Source organism: Hylobates moloch, unplaced genomic scaffold (genome assembly GCF_009828535.3).
Source record: "Hylobates moloch isolate HMO894 unplaced genomic scaffold, HMol_V3 SCAFFOLD_2, whole genome shotgun sequence".
Classification (NCBI taxonomy): domain Eukaryota; kingdom Metazoa; phylum Chordata; class Mammalia; order Primates; family Hylobatidae; genus Hylobates; species Hylobates moloch.
In genome coordinates this window covers 145,871,247-145,891,959 of record NW_026652277.1, presented here as the reverse complement: position 1 = coordinate 145,891,959, position 20,713 = coordinate 145,871,247, and the positions used below count along the sequence as shown (strand labels likewise).

Sequence of the window (20,713 nt, the reverse complement as noted above, 5' to 3'; positions counted from 1 at the left end):
TATAAAAGCATGTGGGAAGCACTGCTAAAAATCCATGCTTTCCCAGTCTCCCTCCTCAAACATGGACTTCCCCACACTTTTCCCAGCTTCCCTTACTACCTCTCTGAGGCTCTTTTCCTCACAGCAGACTGATCTTTTAAAAACACATGTCAGATATCAGGCACTTAGGAATTCTACCCCATATCCTCCACTGGCTTCTCAATGGAGTCAATAAAATCCAAATCCAATTATTGGCTAGCTCCATGTTAAATTGTCTTCTGCTCTCTGCCTCCCTCATTCAGCTTTCTGATTGTGGAATGCTCCAAGATCGTTCGTGTCTCAAAGTCTTTGTGCCTGTCATTCCCTCCGCCTGGAATGGCATTACCTCCATCTTCCCATTCTGGCCTCTACTCATATTATACCTTCTCAGAGGCTGACCTAATTACCCCATCTCTACCTGTCTGTTCGTTAACTCCTTTGCCTCCTTGCCTTAGCACTTTGGTCACTGTTCCATATGCTTGTTTAGTGTTTTTCTTCCATACTAGCCTGTTCTCCATGAAGGCATCAACTTTGTTTTATGTTGTTCATCTCTTGTACATATCAAGTGCTCGAGAAATAGTTATCTAAGGAAAAAGTACATATACAATGAAAAAAGTATGTAGTGAAACTAACATTTTTATTCCGTATTTGTTTCCTTTATTTCGTTTTCCCAGTGCCTTGGATTTTTCTGGTCAATTATCTCTAGTGTTAGCATGAGCACTTCAGGAAGAGGTAAGGGAGAGATATTAGCCAGTTAAACCATGCATGATTACTCTGTCATATCAGGGAGTATGTAACATATTTTGATCTTTTTAACATAGTCAAATGGATTTGTAATACTTGCTTGATTTAACATTATATTATGGTCTTTATTATAGAAATTTTAGGGAATTTCACATAACCACTATTTTCTTATAGAAGAATATAGGGACACGCAGAATGGTGATTTTCTTAAAGGCCTTATTTCTTAAAAAGAATAAAATTTAGTTTATGTATAAAGAAAATTATTTTATTCTCACTTTCCTCCCCATGTGCATCCCCTCAAATTATCACATTTAAATAATTCTCAGTGGTCCTAATTGATTTCTGAATAAAATATATTCTGGCCATTTTTCTTCCTCCCAGGCTTTATTATGAGCCATGACAATAAAGTTTAGGTCTATTTACAAATTAGAGAACCTTCATATTTTTGAGAACTGGAACTTTGAACTAGATTAGTTGAATATGTCATGTTGGTTTTTTTGGTCACACGCAGTATAGAGAAAATTAAAAATGAATTTCCATCACTACTATCTGTGAAAACTGAATTTAGCTTAAATTGAAACGGGTGAAAAGTTAGCATTTTATTACATCATTTCGCTTATAAATCTTAGAGTGAAAACAATGTTTATGACATTATTTTAAGTCTGAAATTAAATTTCAGTGAAGCCTGAGACTTTTATTTATTTTAAACACTTGTTTTGTTATTGCATTTTGGATTAAAAAATTACATACACACATTTGTTTTCCTGAATATATAATGTGTTTGATCTCTCCATAAATATGTATGTTAATATAGCACTAAAATCTAAATTTTTCCACATTGTACAAGTAGGTATGCACTAAATATTTCTTGATTGGCTGACTAATATCTAAGCATATTTAGGCATACTATTACATGTTTAGGTCTTTCTGATGAGATTCCAATTCTTGGATCTGGTTGTTGCTACCACACTGACCTTTTTAAGGCGCAAATCACATTATCCCTCATGTAGAACCCTTTAAAGGCATTACAACACCTTCAAAAAATAAAAAATAAAAATAAAAAGGCAGACTCTTTTTTGTGGCATAGAAGTCCATGCAAGATAAGGTCCCAGCTTCCTATCTCCCAGGTGTCTTTTTTTTTTTTTGGATGGAGTTTCTCTCTGTCTCCCAGGCTGGAGTGCAATGGTGTGATCTGGGCTCACCACAACCTCCACCTCCCAGGTTCAAGCAATTCTCCTGCCTCAGCCTCCCGAGTAGCTGGGATTACAGGCATGTGCCACCATGCCTGGCTAATTTTGTATTTTTAGTAGAGACAGGGTTTCTCCTTGTTGGTCAGTCTGGTCTCGAACTCCTGACCTCATGTGATCCTCCCGCCTCGTTCTTCCAAAGTGCTGGGATTACAGGCATGAGCCACTCCATCTCCCAGGTTTTATCTCTTCTGTTCTGTTCTTCCTAACTAGATGTTCTACAAAATTGCTTGTGCCAATAGCTCATTATGTTTTCTCTTGTCAATCTTTTGCAAATACACCTTATTTGGTCTGTAATGCCCTCTTTTTTTGCAGTGTTTTAAAACTGCTTGGAATAATTTTTTTTTTGAATCATTGTCTGCTTTGCCAGATAGAAAATAGTTTGCCTACCCCCGGGCACGGTTGCTCACGCCTGTAATCCCAGCACTTTGGGAGGCCAAGGCGGGCGGATCATGAGGTCTGGAGATCGAGACCATCCTGGCCAACACGGTGAAACCCCGTCTCTACTGAAAATACAAAAGTTAGCCGGGTGTGGTGGCGTGCACCTGTAATTCCAGCTACTCAGAAGGCTGAGGCAGAAGTGCTTGAACCCGGGATTTGGAGGTTGCAGTGAGCCAAGATCGCCACTGCACTCCAACCTGGCGATAGAATGAGACTCCGTCTCAAAACAAACAAACAAACAAACAAACAAACAAACAAACAAAAAAACATAGTTTGCCTACTCTTTCTCTTGTTCTTCATTATTGCTCTACATATGTCATAGAGGTTTACCTTCTAAAAGGTGTGGCTCTGCCTTTTATCCATCTTCGTATCCCTAGCGGCTAGAATATTTAGCGTGTGCTCACTAAGTGCTGGGTGAATGAAGGATGTTTCAAAGGTCGCTTTCTCTGAAGTCTTGCTGTTTTCCCAGGTGGAGTAATTTTCTCTCTCCCCTGAACTCTCTTAGCGTTCTAACTCTGCTTTATCACAAATAACTGTGCTATAGTTATTTCCTACCATGCTTATCTCTTCTGCCACATTGTGACTCTCTTGAGGACAGGTACCAAAAATTAGGTATTTCTTCTGTCAGATATTAGTCCAGCAAATATTAGACACTCAATAAATTTCTTTTTGTAGAATAAACACATGGCTAAATGTTCAAATTTTTAAAAATTGGTATTTTATACAGGCTTATATTTTTGTTTTAGCTGCCTATCTGATAGAGAAAACCTCTGAATCTACTTACAGAGTTTGTTTCTTGAAAAGGAAAAAATTCTGAAGGAAGAAAACCTGTAGGATGGAAACCGTCATGTAACTTTTAGCTCAGCTTGGAGATCAGCCTAGATGAGTGGTTCTCACATTTTAGCCTGCATCAGTATCAGCTGCAGGAGCTGTGAAACCATGGATCAGTGGGTCCCACCCACAGAGTTTCTAAGAAGTTTCCAGGTGTTGTTGATGCTTTTGGTGCCAGGACCATGTTTTGATAACTTTGGACCTGATCTGTCTTACCAGTATTTTTCAGCCTTCAGCATCTTGATAATTTGTTCATAATTTAATGCCAACATGTGGAGTCAGTGCAAAGGTTTAAACAGGTTAAATATCTCCTGATGTCTTTGGCAAAGGCCTTCTGTTTTCATAGACAACATCTAAAATCATTTGAGTGGCTCTTTCAGGCCTCCTAAATCACTTTATGTTAGTTTCTATTCTATACACTCTTTATTAAAGGAGGCACTTGGTCATTATAATGTCTAGTGCTTTCCCTCACTTATGACTAAATGCTGCCAATAAAATTAATGCTTTCCCTCGTCTTTTTCACCATCTCCCATATTGTGTTCTCAATGAAGATGAGTTTATCTCTCTCCATCTATCCTTAAAACCTGATTTAGGGCCTGGCGTGGTGGCTCACGCCTGTAATCCCAGCACTTTGGGAGGCTGAGGCAGGTGGATCATGAGGTCAGGAGATCGAGCCCATCCTGGCCAACATGGTGAAACCCTGTCTCTACTAAAAGTACAAAAATTGGCTGGGCATGGTGGCAGGCACCTGTAGTCCCAGCTACACAGGAGGCTGAGGCAGGAGAATCACTTGAACCTGGGAGGTGGAGGTTGTGGTGAGCTGAGATTGCGTCACTGCACTCCAGCCTGGGCGATAGAGCAAGACACCAGCTCAAGAAAAGCAAAACAAAACCCTGATTTTATTCCACTTATTTTGTTTTATATGGGTAACAACATTGGTCTATGAATCAGGCCCATTTTAAAAGTAGAGTTTCAAGCCTTTATAATTGTACAAAAAGTTCCAAGGATTTATTTCTCTCTAGTATTTAATTTCTCTGCTTCAACCCATTTTTATTGATTGTCGGACACCCAGAGAGGTCATAGGTATTCTTCAAAAATTTTGTGATATGAAAAGGATGTCATTTCTTTTTTTTTGACTAACTTCTGAATAATCTGAGTATTCTAGATAAAAATATTTTGCCTTAAAATTTTTAGCAAGATTCTTAAAGTCTTATAGACTTCATCTTTTGCTGATTTATGACACATGAATATTTTCTTAAGCATATCGTCAAAAATTTGAGTTCATCTTCTGCAAAGAATCAAGTGAACCATATAGTTTTAATGTCTTCATTTTAAATATATGTTTTAAGAAAAAAGTCAAGACAAATATAGATATGCATATTTTTGTGTTTGCATCCATTATTTTTAGTCGTTCTGGGATATCTTCTAAAGTTCCCTATTATTTTCTCCTGTTGAACCTGACCATCAAACGTATTGTTACATCTCTTCGTAAATATTTTTCAATTTCAGCTGGGCTTTTACTAGCTAAAAGCACTAACATCATAAATTATATAATAATATGTAATTATATTTGTGCTATTTAAACGTTATATAGCTAACTATATCACTGTTCTTGACTATTTGTCTTATAAAATAAAACAGAAAATAAAAGTTCACAGGCTTTCTATCCCTAAATTCAACTAAGAGTACACAAACTAGTTACTCTTACAAACTTTATGTCAAAACCTTTCCCCTCTCCCCTCCAACCATAACTATTTTTTTCAATAGGGAAAGTTCACTGTACTTTTGAAATTACTTAATTCTTAAATCAATATTATGTAAGTAGAGAATTCTTTTTACAAGAGGTTTAAACAAAACAATTACTTATTAATATATCTGAATTTGTGATGTGAAAACTCAAGTTTAGCATCTGGCTGAACTTTGCCTGTATGTAGGCTCATCCATTTATCTCTTCACTCAAAATTAATCATCTGGTTTACTTAAAGGTTGCTTTTGTTTGTAAGTGCATACTGTCATCAGATTTCATCTGTTAATAGATATTTAGTATGATGGTACATGTAGGCTGAACTACTGATTTTAATTTTCTTGAGTTTCATAAGTATAAATTAAAGCTATTGAGAGTTGTTTAAATTTGTTAAGAACAGACTTACTGTGTTAGTTTGAAAGCATTATTTTTCAAATATAGTTGTGCAGGTGAAGTGATCTGCTTCTGCTATGTGTAAGATTGGACTGTTGGTGCTGAAATTTAAAAGGTTCTGCTTGTGGATTGTAGGAAGACAAATGGCACATCTCTAGAAGCGAGGAGAAATAGTACTGTAATTCAGTGTCATGTTGATAGAAATAGAAACCTTAACCAGTCATCTTTTATTTTTGTACCAGACAACTAACTATAAAATATAACCCAGATGGTGGAGCTATGATAGTAAAGATACAGAAATGACATTTTGCTGATGAATTTTCTGCTACTCTTTGCTTCCCCACTTTCAGTTTTATACCAGATCTTTTATGGTGTAGGTTGCTTGCTTATGTATCTAAGGACAGATCCATAGGATGAAAAATGTGTTTAAGGGCATTTTTAGATCTTGGATTATTTCAGTAAACTTTTATTTTCCTCTTTTAATTGCCTTTTTGGTTTTTCCTCTCTTTTTGCTAAACTCATATTCTCATATAAATTAGACTGATCCATGAATAGTGGGTCCTATTTCAATTTTATTTCTGAGTTTCATGTTTAAGACATTTGGGATGTATTATTATGCTCTGCCTGTCTGTCTGCCTATATTGGAATTGGGAAGCCTCAGAAGAGAGCAAGGGGTTGGCATACTTTATACTGTGGTCTCTAGTCTCAGGCAGCTTCACCACACTTAGGCCCTGAACTGAACTGTGAAAGGAATCACGGAAAGGGGCTTTAGTGATAGGGGTGCCAGACATTAGGAATGAGCAAGGTAGTGAGTTTGTGGTGCTGTTTTTGTAGCACAGAAGAGCTGAAAGGTGTACCTACGATGGCAAAGGTCAGGAAAGGGGCTAACGTTTATGAGAAACCTCCTAATTTGTGTATAATATCTTTTAATCTTTACAGTGGCCTCATGCGGTCGGAACTTGGACCTGAGTTGAGGTCTGGGGCTCAGAGCTGGGGCTCTGCTGCTGGGAACTCTAGTGTGCACTATGTTGAGTGGGTGTGCTTGTGTGTGTCTCTGTCTTACCTTGAGGGTCTATGTCAAAACCTTTTTGAGAAAGCAAGTATATAATCCCTTCTACCCCCAGAGCCATTTTAATGATACAGAGAATATGCAGAGAACACAAGAACTTTTTGTGGGTTTATTTTGTTAAAGTTGTTCATTCTCAGTTCAGGTTTTGGGTTTGTTTTCAGAAATGAGAAGTCTGTCTTAGTCACTTTAAGACTAAGAAGTCATGTGTTTTTGATACATACAAACCTGCATCAACATCTATTCTAATTAAAAACACCACTGATAATCGTTTACAAGTGCAAGATTTCAGGAATGCAGAATTAATTTAAATAACTAGTGGACTATTATTATAACTTCAACATACTAGCATATGCTCTGAAATGATTATTGTTCATTCATTTATTTAGATTTTCTAGATACTTTTAGTGATTGCATTAGGGATAGCCAACTCCCTGGGCTAATTTGAAACATAGGAATGTAGTATGCTTGCATATTCATTTCAGTATGGAACCTTGTGAAAATCTCCATCTTTGGGCTTTTCTTTTACACAGCCTACTTTGGTATGAAGTCTGTTAGGTTTTATTTTCTCCTTCTGATCTGTGGTCCTGACTTTCTACAGTTACCTGGACAGTGCCATGTGCTTTGACTGATGTCCTGTTGTTTTTTAGGCAAAACACAGTATCATTCTTGAAAGGGTTGCAGTTGGTGGATGCTCTAGCTGCTTTTCATGCGACTGCACTCTAGTTATACCTGATGTCATCCCTGTTAGATAATGTGGTAGTCCTTCTCATCATGTAGGCAATTGGTAATGCTAAACCTCAGGATATTTTTGTAATCAAAGCCCTTGTAATTGGATACATTGATGTTTTATTAAAGAATACCTGGTAACATTATAAATAGTATTAACTTTCTAAAATTAACTTGTCACTGCAATATTAATTACATTGATATATGGATACATAGAATTATGTGGGCACGTGTACATATATATGTGTGCGTATATATATGAAAGTGAAAGAACATTTAAACCTATACTGTAGCTTCTGCTAAGTGGCAGATGCTGTAACTATGCAAAAGTCCCGTGTGTATTCAGGTAAGAGAATGTTGGTTATTAGACTCTCTGGAGCCCTAATTACTCCCTGTAGACAGTAAAATCCTGATGTGAAGTCTTGATAGTACTAGTCTTTGTAAGGAACCAGCCATTTTTAATCTCAGGACATCTTAAGGAAAATTATGCATCTATGAGTCGTGGAAGTGCTAAGGATAGCTAAAATCTGAAATTTCTTAGGGTTTAGATGAAGAATCGATTTGGGCTTGATTATATGTCTTAATTGCCTTCCATATTTAGTTGGCATATAATTAGAACCCCCTCATTACTTTCTCAAGCAACTCGAAAATCAAAGAGTTTACAAATAGTCAAATAGTTGACTGTAGCAACTCTAAAGCAAAGACTATACAAATATTTCCCTTGTTTACATATTTTATCTATGTATCTTTTTGTGATTGCAGGTATATATCTCCTTCAGGAACTAAATAAGTAAACAACCAATAGGAAATGGTTGATAAGAATTCATCAGTTTCAGATTCTCAAGGCCTTGACTAAAGGCCTTTTCACACTTTAGACTCTTAGAAGTGGACTGTTACATGAGTAACAGTAGGCAAACCAGCCTGTCTTGCAGGGATCTGACGAAGAGAAGCTCCTTTTCTCCAATATTTGCTGCTGATTCTTAGTTGAGAAACCACAATTCCAAATTGACAGTGTCTATGAGAGGAGCTACAGTGAGTGACAGTAACTGCTAGTTGTACATTGCACTTTTGGTATCACCTGTCAGTTATGTGTATCTTCATCTTTATGTAAGGATGAAAATAGAATATTCACATTTGAAAAATAACTAGATTCTAGAATTTTAAGTTTTCATGTAGATACTGGACTTACTCTGTAGAAAATCTTCTGGGGCCTATCAGCAGAAATTTATGCCTTATAGCATTATTTAGCTGTTCAGGGGAGGTTTATGTTTTCATGATTTCTAATGTGGCTTGGGAAAATTATCTAGAACTTTCTCAAACGAGTGTCGTTGTATTATTTCAACACAATTTTGTAAGTTCAGTAAAAATGAGCTAAATGTCTATTCCCGTATTTCCCTTTTAGGCAAAACAGTTAATCCACTGATACTGCATTGTTGTTTTCTGTGACATATTGGGACTCTTTGAGCCCTGACTGTCAACAGGATTCATATGGTTCAATGATGTTGTGAGGAACATGACAAGCCATTGCCCTCAATGAGTTTATATTTTAGTAGAGGAGATAAACATCAAATGTTTACTTAGAGTTAATTATGTAATTATAATCATCATCTGTTCATGGCTATAGCCTACAGACACTTTTTCCCAAATATTCTCTAGAGAGAAGACATTAATTCCCAAGTAACTTAGGTCAATGGGTGGTGTATTAGTTCATTTTCACGCTGCTGATAAAGACATACCTGAGACTGGGAAGAAAAATAGGTTTGATAGATTCACAGTTGCATGTAGCTAAAGGCCTCATAATCATGGTGGAAGGTGAAAGGCACTTCTTATGTGCCTTGGCAAGACAGAATGAGAATCAAGCGAAAATGGAAACCTCAAATCTCCTGAAAACCATCAGATCTCCTGAGACTTATTCACTACCATGAGAACAGGATGGGGGAAACTGCCTTCATGATTCAGTTACCTTTCACTGCGTCCCTCCCACAACATGTGGGAATTACGGGAGCTACAATGCAAGATGAGATTTGGGTGGGGGCGCAGCCAAACCATATCATGTGGGAAACGTCTTTGCACCTTTGAGTTTTTTTTTTCTTTCAACCATGTCATCATCCTTATTATTACCTTCCACTGGACCTGAAATCATTTTGTTCTACTCATCATGAACTTGGGTACCACCATAATTTAGAGTTGCTCTCTCCACTTTCAAGGCTCATCGTCTTCCTGAGGACATCAGTATATGTGTGGAAAGTGCCTGGATAGTTTTTTCACCTCACCACTTCCAAAGATCACCCCTCTGTTTACTACTCTGGTTACATGGATGTTGTAATATCTCACAACTTTTCTAACTTTATGCATATGTATCATACTTCCCAAGCATAAACCTATCTTCTTCTACTATACTCATTTTGCTTAGATCATCCAGTAACTTCATGGAGAGCTCCAATCCGTCAAACCATTTGTCTTTAGCTAGTTCATCAACTTGCTTATCATCAAATAGAATCAAAATTTGATTTCATTGTGATAACTTTTGTTATACAATTGCTGTTTCCATAAACTCTTTACTGACTTTCATTCTATCCACTTTTTCTGGGCTTAAATTAAAAAAAAAAAAAGAAAAACTTTTTTTTTTTTTTTTAAATCACACCACATGATAGATTTTGATCACTAGAAATTCAGGGTTGTCAGTTTCAGCTGGGTCCAAATATAACTGGAAATTCTACTACTATATTTTTCTGTTCGGTTCTCTTTGTTCTTCTACTCTGTATTTCAACTCCTTTCAATTTTCTCCAGACTTCAACCACTCCTTCTTTTCACCAGCCTATTACTTATAGCTAAGAAAATTGTAGCCGTATAATGAAAACTTCTTTGGCTACCAGTCCTAGAAATTACATTTTTATGCATCTTCTCATTTCCTCTTACTATAAAAAAGGCAGAGAGAGCCTGTCTTACAGCCCGTGATTTAGATTTTATCCTGTTTCACACTAACAGTTATCACTTCTTTCATGTGTATACGCAAATATTCACTACCAAATTGAATTATCCTCATCAATATTTAAACAAGTTTAAGTGTTTCTTACCTTAAAAGTAATAAGAAAAATTTTTAAAAAATTGAACCTTTCCTTGATCCCATCTCTTCTTCTATCGTTAGTCAAATTTTTCTTTATCCATTCTGACAAACTTCCTGTAAGCATTCTTAACCTTGGTGTCTCTGTGCCTTCACTGTGTTCTTCATTGCCCAGTATGGTTTCCACTTCCATTCTTCATACAGACCGCTCTTTCTTTGGGCACTTCTGATCTCAATGGCACAAATAAGGGGCATTTCCAATAACCATTTTATGTAGCATTTGGCCAGTATTGGGTTCCTGACATCTATTCTCCTTTAGATACTCTTTTATTAGCTTTTGTGATGCCATGTACTTCTATTTTCCTTTTGTAGTTCTATATACTTAAATGCATTTTTTTATTTCCCTCTGTCCTCATTGTAGCCTCATCTTCCTCAATCTTATCAGAGTTGAAAATATAGGGCAAAGAAAGTGAAAGACTGAGGACACATCTTGTGGAACTACAGCGTTTAAGGTTCACGTGGTAGAATTCAATTTTATGTCATGATGTTTTATATATATGCACATCTATGTAATGTGTATGCACACACACACATATATACACACACACGTATATAGTCTTGTTATCATTTGTTGAATGTCTGCTTTGTGATAGACAGTATTTGAGCTTTGAGGACACAAAGTTAACTACAGTTCCTAAGTTGGAGGTCACACCTTGTCATGAGAGATGAAGATACATGTGCTTTACTGGTACTCATAGAGTTGGATCTGCAGCGTTATTCTATCTTTGTGTGTGTTATAGATGCCTATTTTATTCGTTACTGAAATTTGGGCATAAATATTTAGAAATAGGTTTTGATTTGGGCACATTTGTTCTTTGAAGGCAGATGTGTGATTTATTCCGAATGTTAGCAAAATTTAATGTTTAAATATTAAAATAAAAAACATGAATTTGAGGAGGTTTATAGGAACCAAATACTAGTTTATTCATGTTTTTCCAAACTGGGATTGGGGGGTTAGGTTTTTAGTGGAGGGAGAAAGGAATGGAAGAAGTACAATTTTAGTACATGTGTCTTTTATGGCTATTTTCTGCTCGTAAGAGTGGTGCCACTTAACATAGCATGGTTACTGTGTGGCAGGAGATGTGCTAAATGTTTTATGTGCATTATCTCATTTAATCTTCCCTATAAACTTTCCTTTATAGAAGAAGAAATTGAAGTTTTCATTTTACATAAAGTTACAGTTAAAGGGTATGAACTAGGCCAGGTGTGGTAGCTCATGCCTGTAATCCCAGCACTTTGGGAGGCTGAGGCAGGCAGATCACTTGAGGCTAGGAGTTCAAGACCAGCCTAGCCAACATGTTGAAACCCCGTCTCTACAAAAATACAAAAATTAGCCAGGCATGGTGGCATGTGCCTATAATTCCAACTACTGGGGAGGCTGAAGCACGAGAATTGTTTGAACCTGGGAGGCAGAGGTTAGGGTGAGCCCAGATCATGCCACTGCACTCCAGCCTGTGTGACAGACCAAGAATCTGTCTCATTAAAAAAAAGAAAAAGAATATGAGTTAAATATATATCTGACTTTGGAGCCTGGGCTCTTAACACTATGATATATTGAAAGAATATTAAGGGGAAATTTTTTTCAGATTTTTCTAGTATCTGTAATATCTTGTATTACATATTTTATATATTATTTAATCATTTCACATATACCATTCAGTCTTCACAAGAAACCCGTGATATAGGGAAAGGCAGTATTGTCAAGATGAGACTACAAAGACCCGAGTTAAATATTAATAACTTGCTTGGGTTACATGTGATAGTAGACCAACAACCAGATCCCAGGCTTCCAGACACCCAGTTCAGCTTTCCATTATAGGAGACACTTCCTGTGGATTCATTCAGTTTGCTAGAGGAAAAAGTTTTCCTTGTTCTTTAGGGTTTCCCATCCCCCCCAAGTTTAATTCAACTTTATTTCACTTATTTAGTTAATAATCCAGGACTGTTGCTGGAGTAGCAAAAATTTGATTAGAATCATCACCATCAGTGTTTCAGGTAATGGAGTGGAGTAAAAATGGCGTAGAAAGCAGAGCCTGTTCATTCTCCTCCCAGGCTGGCCTCCTGGAAGGTTTAAAGTTGACATCTGGTATGGCTTTCATTGCTCTCTTCTTCTGGGAAGCCTGGTTGACTACTTGACATCAAGCATTAGATCTGACCTGAGCATTAGCCCAAGCACGCTTTGCGTAATTAAGCTACTGAGATTTGTTTTCCCTGACTGGACAGAAGAGCCCTACAAGGTGAGGGCTCTGTTGAAGTGATAAAGCTGATTAGATCTTTAACAGTAAAGGAATCTGATCTTAGAAATTTCTTCTAGCTCTCGTTAATGAGGCAAAGACAACATTTAGCAGGGAAAATGAGGTCACTAAAAAGAGGAACTTTTTTTTAAATAAAGAACCAATTATTTTGCCTCCTTTTAAATCAAGGCCTCAATTTATTGTCCTGAGTAAAGCTCAGTTTAAATGAACACATATGAAACTTTTCTCAGGGGTGTAGTAATCTTGTTTAAAGTACAAGAAGTTAAACAATTCAAGAAAGTGAAGCTAAGATAGACCTAGAAGTTAAAATAATTTAATAAATACTGACAACAAAACTGAAATAAACAATGATGTGTATTTATTCATTAGAATGTAACTATTTCCAAAAAATAATTTTTAAAAACTCTTTTTTCTGTAACTTCTCTTTCCTTAAACCACAATCAAGCAAATAAAACTTATTTTCCTAGGATACGTTTGTACAGACTTCAGGTATTAACACTGTTGACAATCACACCTTTTAGTTTAGATAGCACCTTTCTATATGCTACTATTTAATCCTTAGAAAACTTTTTTGAAAGCTGTATTATATTCATATTATGGGGTTAAGACTTAGCTCTAAAAGTTTCAAATCTCAAATTTATGTGAATCCTCAAGAATTTGTAAACAGGAGGGCTTGGAGTATAATACAGGTTTTTTTTCACCCCTGAGAACGTGGTCTGTACCAGAGTTGTCTCAAGTTATACATTATTTAAAGTTTTTTATCCTATTTTCTATTTCTTGCTAAGCCCTTGTTCTAGTATTTAGAAAATGACATGAGAATTATAGTCCCACCAAATACATTTATGTGAAATGTAAATCATATGCACGCACATATTGCGCACCCTCCTGTGTTCATAGATGGCCACCCTTCCATCATGAAGCATTCTGCTTACCACAAAGACCCCATCCTCCATCTCACTTTCAGCTTATTCCAGTAAAATCAATTGTCACAAAGGGCAAACTTGGAGTAGAAAAGAAGTAATGCAGGTGGTTTATGACTGGGACAGATGGAAGGCAGATGAGCCATCCATTCCAGCGGCTTACCTTATCTCATTGTTACTGACTTTGGGGTGGTTGTAGTGTGAGAATGGAAAGGGTTTAATGGAACCATACTGCTACCTTGTCAATATAATGTCTAGTCAGTGTGCTAGTTAAAATGTAATTCATTTTTTAAATTTAAAATTTACTTAACATTTTAGACTTTTAAAGGAAATTTAAACTCTAAAGTCTACTTAAATTAAATACTCTGTGTCTTCTTCTTTTTCTTGAGAGGCAATGTAGTAAAGTTTTCAAAAGCAACCTAGAGGCGGGATGGCTCAGGCCATTCCCAGCTTCACCACTTGTTAGCTTTTATGCCTTGGTTCAATTACTTTTCTTTAAAATGAGCATGAAAATAATACCTACCTCGTATGATTGTAATGAGGATTAAATCAATATATGTGTGTGTATGTGTGTGATTGTGTATAGCTTGGGATAGTCTACTTTATATAGTAAGTGCTTGACAAATGTTACTTATTATCAGCCCAGTCAATCAAGCTTCTCCTCCTCCACCAGAGTAAAAATGTCCTGGCAGAGTTTACCAAATACCTAAGAGTTAACCCCAAGTGATGCTTATTAGTTTCGGTTTCTCTTGACCTCTTTCTTATGTTAGATATTATTTGCCTTTACCTATGTCTTTTTGGAAAAGTCAGCCTCCCAGATTTTCAAGTTGTTGTTCTATTTCTGCACAACTGCACCAAGCTTTCATCACAGTTTTCACCTCCTCCTACTAGAGGTTTTCACCTCCTCCTACTAGAGGTTTTCACCTCCTCCTACTAGAGGTTTTCACCTCCTCCTACTAGAGGTTTTCAGTCTGTACTAAGCTAGAACCATAGCCTGATCTCAGAATTGGCAGATACTCCCACGGGAAAGAATAAAATGGCTGGAGATTATTAGATAACATCAGAGAGGCTCTCACCTCCTAAAATGTGTGTGCATCTAGATGCCACTGTTTACACACATATCTGAAATCTTTAAATTATTGTTATTGTAATATGCCTGGCCTTTTCTAATCCTTTTATTAGGAGTGTTGACCTGCCTGAAACCTCCTGGTACCACCTTTCTTTCTTAACCATTCAATGTTGGCTTTATGTCCGCTGGTGGCCTTTTCAGTCTTGACCTTTCATTTCCAGTAGTTTTCTTCTCTTATTTATCTTCTTATGCCATCTTACTCACCAATCACTTTAACTTTCAGATTAGTCGCTTATTCCCTTCCATGGAGTTATCTGATATCCTTCGTCAGATAACTTTGAAATTTATACCTTTATTTTACCCTGATAATCTTCTCTTCCAAATCTATCCATCTAGTTATTACTTAAGCATTTTCCCCTGTGTGTATCATAGGCAAATCAAATTTGAAATGTTCAAAACATACTTCATTATTTTCTCCCTCAATTTGTTTCCTTTTCTGTATCACTAGTCCTGACAAGGAATCCTGACAACATCATTCACCTAGTAGTCTAAGCCAGAAATCATTGAGTTGTCCTATATTTCACAACTGAATCAGTAAGTTCTACCTTCTCTGCTTCCTTAGTAGTATTTTTTATCTTTCCTTTTTCTTTTCATCTCACCATTCCCACTACTTCTAGCATATTGACTTATTTTTTCTCTCCAGATCATCCTTCACTTTATAGCCAAATATGTTTCTATTAGACCCATTTGATTATATTCTATTCTTACTTTAAACATCAATTTTCATTACATTTTTAAAAATGCTTTGCAAATACTCCAAAATAATGTATGTATGCCCATGAATAAAGGAATCAAATACAACATTGAAGTGCTGAATGCTAAATCTGTTTTCTCTTGAAAGTCACAGCACACATTATTATTGTTATGTTTTTTTTAGAGTCAGGGTCTTACTCTGTTGCTCAGGCTGGAGTGCAGTGGTGTCATCCTAGCTCACTGTAGCCTTGAACTCCTGGGTTCAAGCAATTCTCCCACCTTAGTCTCTTAGTTTCTGAAGTAACTGATACTATAGGCATGTGCCACCACACCCAGCTAATCTCTTTTTTTTTTTAAGAGACAGGCTCTCACTATGTTCCCCAGGCTGGTCTTGAGCTTCTGGGCTCAAGTGCCCCTCCTGCCTCAGCCTCCCAAAGTGTTAGGATTATAGGTGTGAGTTGCTGCACCCAGCCACAGCACACATTAAAAGAAAGGCCATATGAAGCTTTGCTATTGACTATAACTGCAAAACTGTAAAATGAGCTTATATTTAAATATAGAAACTTTTTTTTTTCTTAACATTCTTAGATATAAAACTATTGAGTGCTGTACTCCTGACCTCACCCTCATGGTATTTAAGGCCTTCCATGCCTATGTCTCTAATCTCATCTCTTCCCTTTTGAGCCTTTGTAGTCATAGTCATTATATTTATTTAGTTTTCCAAACATGCCATCCCAATCTTTTTCATTGTATTTGTTCCTTTGGCCTGGAACACCAATAATCTATCGGTTGACACCCATCCTTGAAAATTCAGCTGTTTAAAACTCAGATTATCTTATTAATGTGTTCAGTGGTTCACATACTGCTTGGCACATACTAGGTGCTCCACGTATGTTAAGTAAACAACAAAATCGGAAAAAATCAATAGGCGAAAGTTTACCTTTAAAGAAATTTTCTATGTCTGCCTATATATTGCCTGTTCGGGATATATAACAATACTTGGTAATAACTGCTTAAAAAATTTAAGCTGCTTAACCTCTGTAACTTAAAAAATGTAAGCTGCTTAACCTCTGTAATTGTTCTTCAAATTTTGTTTTTTGATTTGTTTACCGGTACAAGAGTTAGGAAATTACTTACATTATAAGGTTAAATTTTTAATTCTTACTGAACAAAAATTAGACTTACTTTTGCATATATTTAGCTATTCCCCTCCACTGTAGACATTCCTTGAAAATGATTGTTGTAAATATTTTCTGTTTCTTTTTGACAGGTAATATTTGAAGCTGAAGTCTCAGGAGGGAGAACTGGTTATATTGCCATTGATGACATCCAAGTACTGAGTTATCCTTGTGGTAGGTTGTGATTAAGAATTGTATTTTTCAATGTCCTTTCAACACTTGCCTTATATTGGCAGTGACTATTGATTGTTTATCACTTGGTTATTGCTATCTCTCTTGTTATTGTTAGTCCTAGCCTTCTACTGAGTTTTAAAAGAAAACTGATATATTTCTAGAGTTTTTGAATCAAATATTTTTCAACTTGTAACTAATTGTATACCTATCAGGAGATTCTTTTAAATTATTTCATTACTGAGAACAAAATATACATGCAAAGGCAGCTGTCAGTGGCACTTGTTCATTTTTTTGGCATTATTAAATTGTCTAGAAAAACAGAAGAACAGCAAATCAGAGTTCAACAGAAAGGAAAATATAAAGAAGCCTCATGAAGTTATTTGATCTGCTGAGTTGAGGGCTGGGGTGAAATGAAGAGAAATAATTAGTTCACCTTATTCCAAATTTAGGACTCCTTTTTTTTTTCCTCTGTCATAATAAATATCTGGCTAACTGGTCAGGAGTTTGAGACCAGTCTGGCCAAAATGGTGAAACCCCATCTCTACTACAAAAAAAAAAAAAAAAAAAAAAAAAATTAGCCAGGCGTGGTGGTGCACACCTGTAATCCCAGCTACTCAGGAGGCTGAGGCAGGAAAATCACTTGAACCTGGGAGGTGGAGGTTGCTGTGAGCTGAGACTGCACCACTGCACTCCAGCCTGGGCAACCAGAGCAAGACTCCATCTCAAAAAAAAAAAAAAAAAAAAAAAAAACAAGAAACTCAGTTTATTAATACACAGTTTTGTTATGCCCTTAGATGCACATTGATTGGTTTTCAGATCGTGTACCTAAATTTGTGTACACATCACAGTCCATGAAAAACAATTACTGCATGCATTCAATAGAGCCAGGCAAAAAACAGTTGGCATAAATTCAGACTTTGCCTATATTTCCCAAAAGCAGCATTTTATAGGGCCCGTGAATTCTGGGTTATCTGTTCAGCAATCCTCCCTGTGAAGCATCTCTAACACATTGTAAGCAGCAGGCTGGGGCCTCTTGTGAGGGCCAAGACCTGTGCTCCTGCTGAGTGGTTGTCAAACTCGAGTGTGCTTCAGAATTACCTACAGCTGTGGTAAATCACAGATTGCTTGGCTCTTCCCCTGGTTCTGATTGAATAGGTCTGGGGTGGGGCCTGACAATTTGCATTTCTGATTCCAGTGCAGCTGATCTTGCTGGTCTAGAGTTCCTAAATTGAGAACTGCTGCTTTAGCTCATGTTCTAACTCAAGAATTCCTTATTTTAAATCTCTTCCCGAGAGGTAAGGCACTAGAGAAAGATGTAGCCAGTAAGGGTCAGATTATATACACCATGTGGTGGTTGGTAAATTCTAAGAAAAGAGAGAACAAAATCATCTCATTTAAAGTTCAAGCTGGCTTACTAAGTTCTTTCAATCTGTAGTTTAAGAGAACTGTGTTTTTATCTACTGTTTATTTTTCACTTCTTGAATGATAGGTGTTAAGGAAAGGCTTTCATAAGCACATAGAAAATGGTGGATTGAGCACAACAGCAGTTTTAGGGTGATATGGCCCTCCATGAACTTTTCTTTTTACTCATGAGCCTTAGCTTTTGCTGTTTATATAAATTTCCTTTCAATGGGAAACATGGATGAGGCGTCAGTTTTAAAAGGTAGTTTCAGAGAATACTTGTCAGTCATAAATCTTACTTATATTTTGACTGCAGTCATTATTTTTGTTAGTCTAATATGAGTATTTATTTTGGATTACTATACTATGGTTATAATGGAATAGGAAAGAAGTTTTCCAGTTTAGTTGGTGTTCTTTTTGTGAGAAGCAAAAATATTCCCTTGTTCTTTGAAGTGCTATAGAGGATTATAACGATTGATGTTTTTTTAAAAAAGATCTAACTGCTTAAAATGTGGCCTAATAAGTTCAATGGCTGTGTCACTGTCAGTAATGATTTAGAAATCATTATATATTTTCATTATATCTTTATATTAGGCTCTGATTTTGTGTCAATTTCATCTCTTTTGGTTGCTTTGACTTTGTAAGTTTGTAACTGTTTTATTATCATCCATATGCAACATGCTATGGCAGCAGTTCAGCAGCAATTGTTGAGTGCTCACTCTGTAGAGAACAATACTCCAGCAATTATGGAACAGTAAGTAATAGAGCTATTGAGAAAAAGAGAACTATGAGAGTCACAGAGGAAATGGTGTCTTCCGGCACAAAAAAAGCCCCTCAGTTTTATTCTTTCTGATGTTAGTCTTGCCCGAAGGTAAAAACACTAACGATAATATTCAGCTGGAGAAAAGTAACGTGGCATATTTTCTTCATGTGAAAACAAATACATTTTTTTTCTCCCTTCACAGATAAATCTCCTCATTTCCTCCGTCTAGGGGATGTAGAGGTGAATGCAGGGCAAAATGCTACATTTCAGTGCATTGCCACAGGGAGAGATGCTGTGCATAACAAGTTATGGCTCCAGGTAAGGCCAAGTTGGCAGCTGAGCTAAAGAGTATACTTTATGTTTTAAAAAAATTGCAAGAGGACTGTTTGTTGTCTCATCCTTTTGAGAGTGTGTGTCGGTGTGTGCACGCGCATGTAGTGGGACAGGCTGTCTGCGTGAGTTTAATTGCAGATTCATGTTAGAGATTTCCTTTTCTGAAATAAAATACATGGGCAAATAATAAGTATTTTTGTTAGGATCTAGTGAAACACAATAATTCTCTCTGTTATATTCAAACTGCAAAAAATTCTGTAGATCCATTTGAAATATGAATGAGATTTTTTCTTATTTAATAATATTTTTAAAACTGAATTTACAAGAGTTAAGTAGGAGCTGTCATACTCTGATAAATTTTTTAAAGTATTTTAAGAAACCCTTGGGAATATTTCAGGAAATATGAATTGGAAGAGAGCCAATTAAATTTTTGAGTTTGAAGTTTAATCACAGATCTGAGGTGAAGACATTTGCCTTGCACATATTAATTCCTTAATACATTTGTATTTAATTATGATTTAACATACATGTTGGGGAACTGTAAATGGTGCATATAAACAGATTTAAAAGAATCTGAGAGAAAACTATAGACTAAGAAATATGCCTTGCCTTCAGAGAATTTATAGAAAATCTGTCAGTGCTAGGGTGCTGGGGGCTGGGAGGAGCTGAAAGAAGCTCTAAAGCCAGGAAGCTGGACCTAAAACAGATGGCTATTGAGCGAAATATTTGAAGCCAGATGATGTGTAAGTAATAATATTTTCTGAGCACCTCTATTATTATTTTTTAGGTTCTCTGCATCAGAATGAGGAAAGAGATTTAATAAGTTGTGAATTTTAAATTCATGAGAATGCCAATAGAGACCAAAAAAAAAAAAAAAAACAAAAAAAACAAAAAAAACAAGATGAGCTTAGTTTCTTCAACATAGGCATCATGATTTTTTTTTACTACATCCTTTATATAGGCGAAGGTAGTGTTGGGGATAACTATTAGTAACTATTAGTTTGCAGGTGGTTGTAATAAAGGTTATAGTCAATGAATATTGAAATAATACCTTGTATAATGACTGATATGCTGGGTGTTATATTTGTGTTATTTCATCAAGTTCTTCCAGCATTCCAATTGGAGGTTACAACAGGTGTACTTCATATTAATCTAATTATTACTACTTTTATAGCTTATTTGATTTTCAAGTGTCAGGATACCATATTTTGTGTCCAAATATGAAAAGGAAATGAGGGTCGTTTTTTTCTATGATTATGGTAATTTCTCCTACAAAGATTGAAAAATAGGATAATTTTTCCTGGAAAGCATGTTGTGTAATGTGCAACCTGTTTTATCAAATAAATGTCAAGTCAGTTTTCTTATTTCTCTTCCTATGCCTAAATAATAGTTTAAAAATAATTTTAGATATATGTTCTAATTGTTTTGCTAGTGATTTTTTCATTTAGATGGGAACGTTAGCTGGCATTTGGCTTTAGTTGTGAGCTATATAGTCTTTTCTTGGAGCTCTAGAGGCTCTGTAGGTCTGCC

At 36.2% G+C, this 20,713-nt stretch overlaps 1 protein-coding gene across 9 annotated transcripts in view; it reads left to right on the top strand.

Annotated features, from left to right (window-relative positions):
- Nucleotides 1–20,713, top strand: part of PTPRK (protein tyrosine phosphatase receptor type K) — a 557,269-nt gene that overhangs the window by 261,636 nt on the left and 274,920 nt on the right. For all 9 annotated transcript variants that reach the window (XM_032158857.2, XM_032158849.2, XM_032158831.2 and 6 more), the window contains exons 4-5: nucleotides 16,605–16,686; nucleotides 19,053–19,168. In XM_032158857.2, the coding sequence (XP_032014748.1) occupies nucleotides 16,605–16,686; nucleotides 19,053–19,168 (198 nt within the window). The remainder of the gene's footprint in view (nucleotides 1–16,604; nucleotides 16,687–19,052; nucleotides 19,169–20,713) is intronic.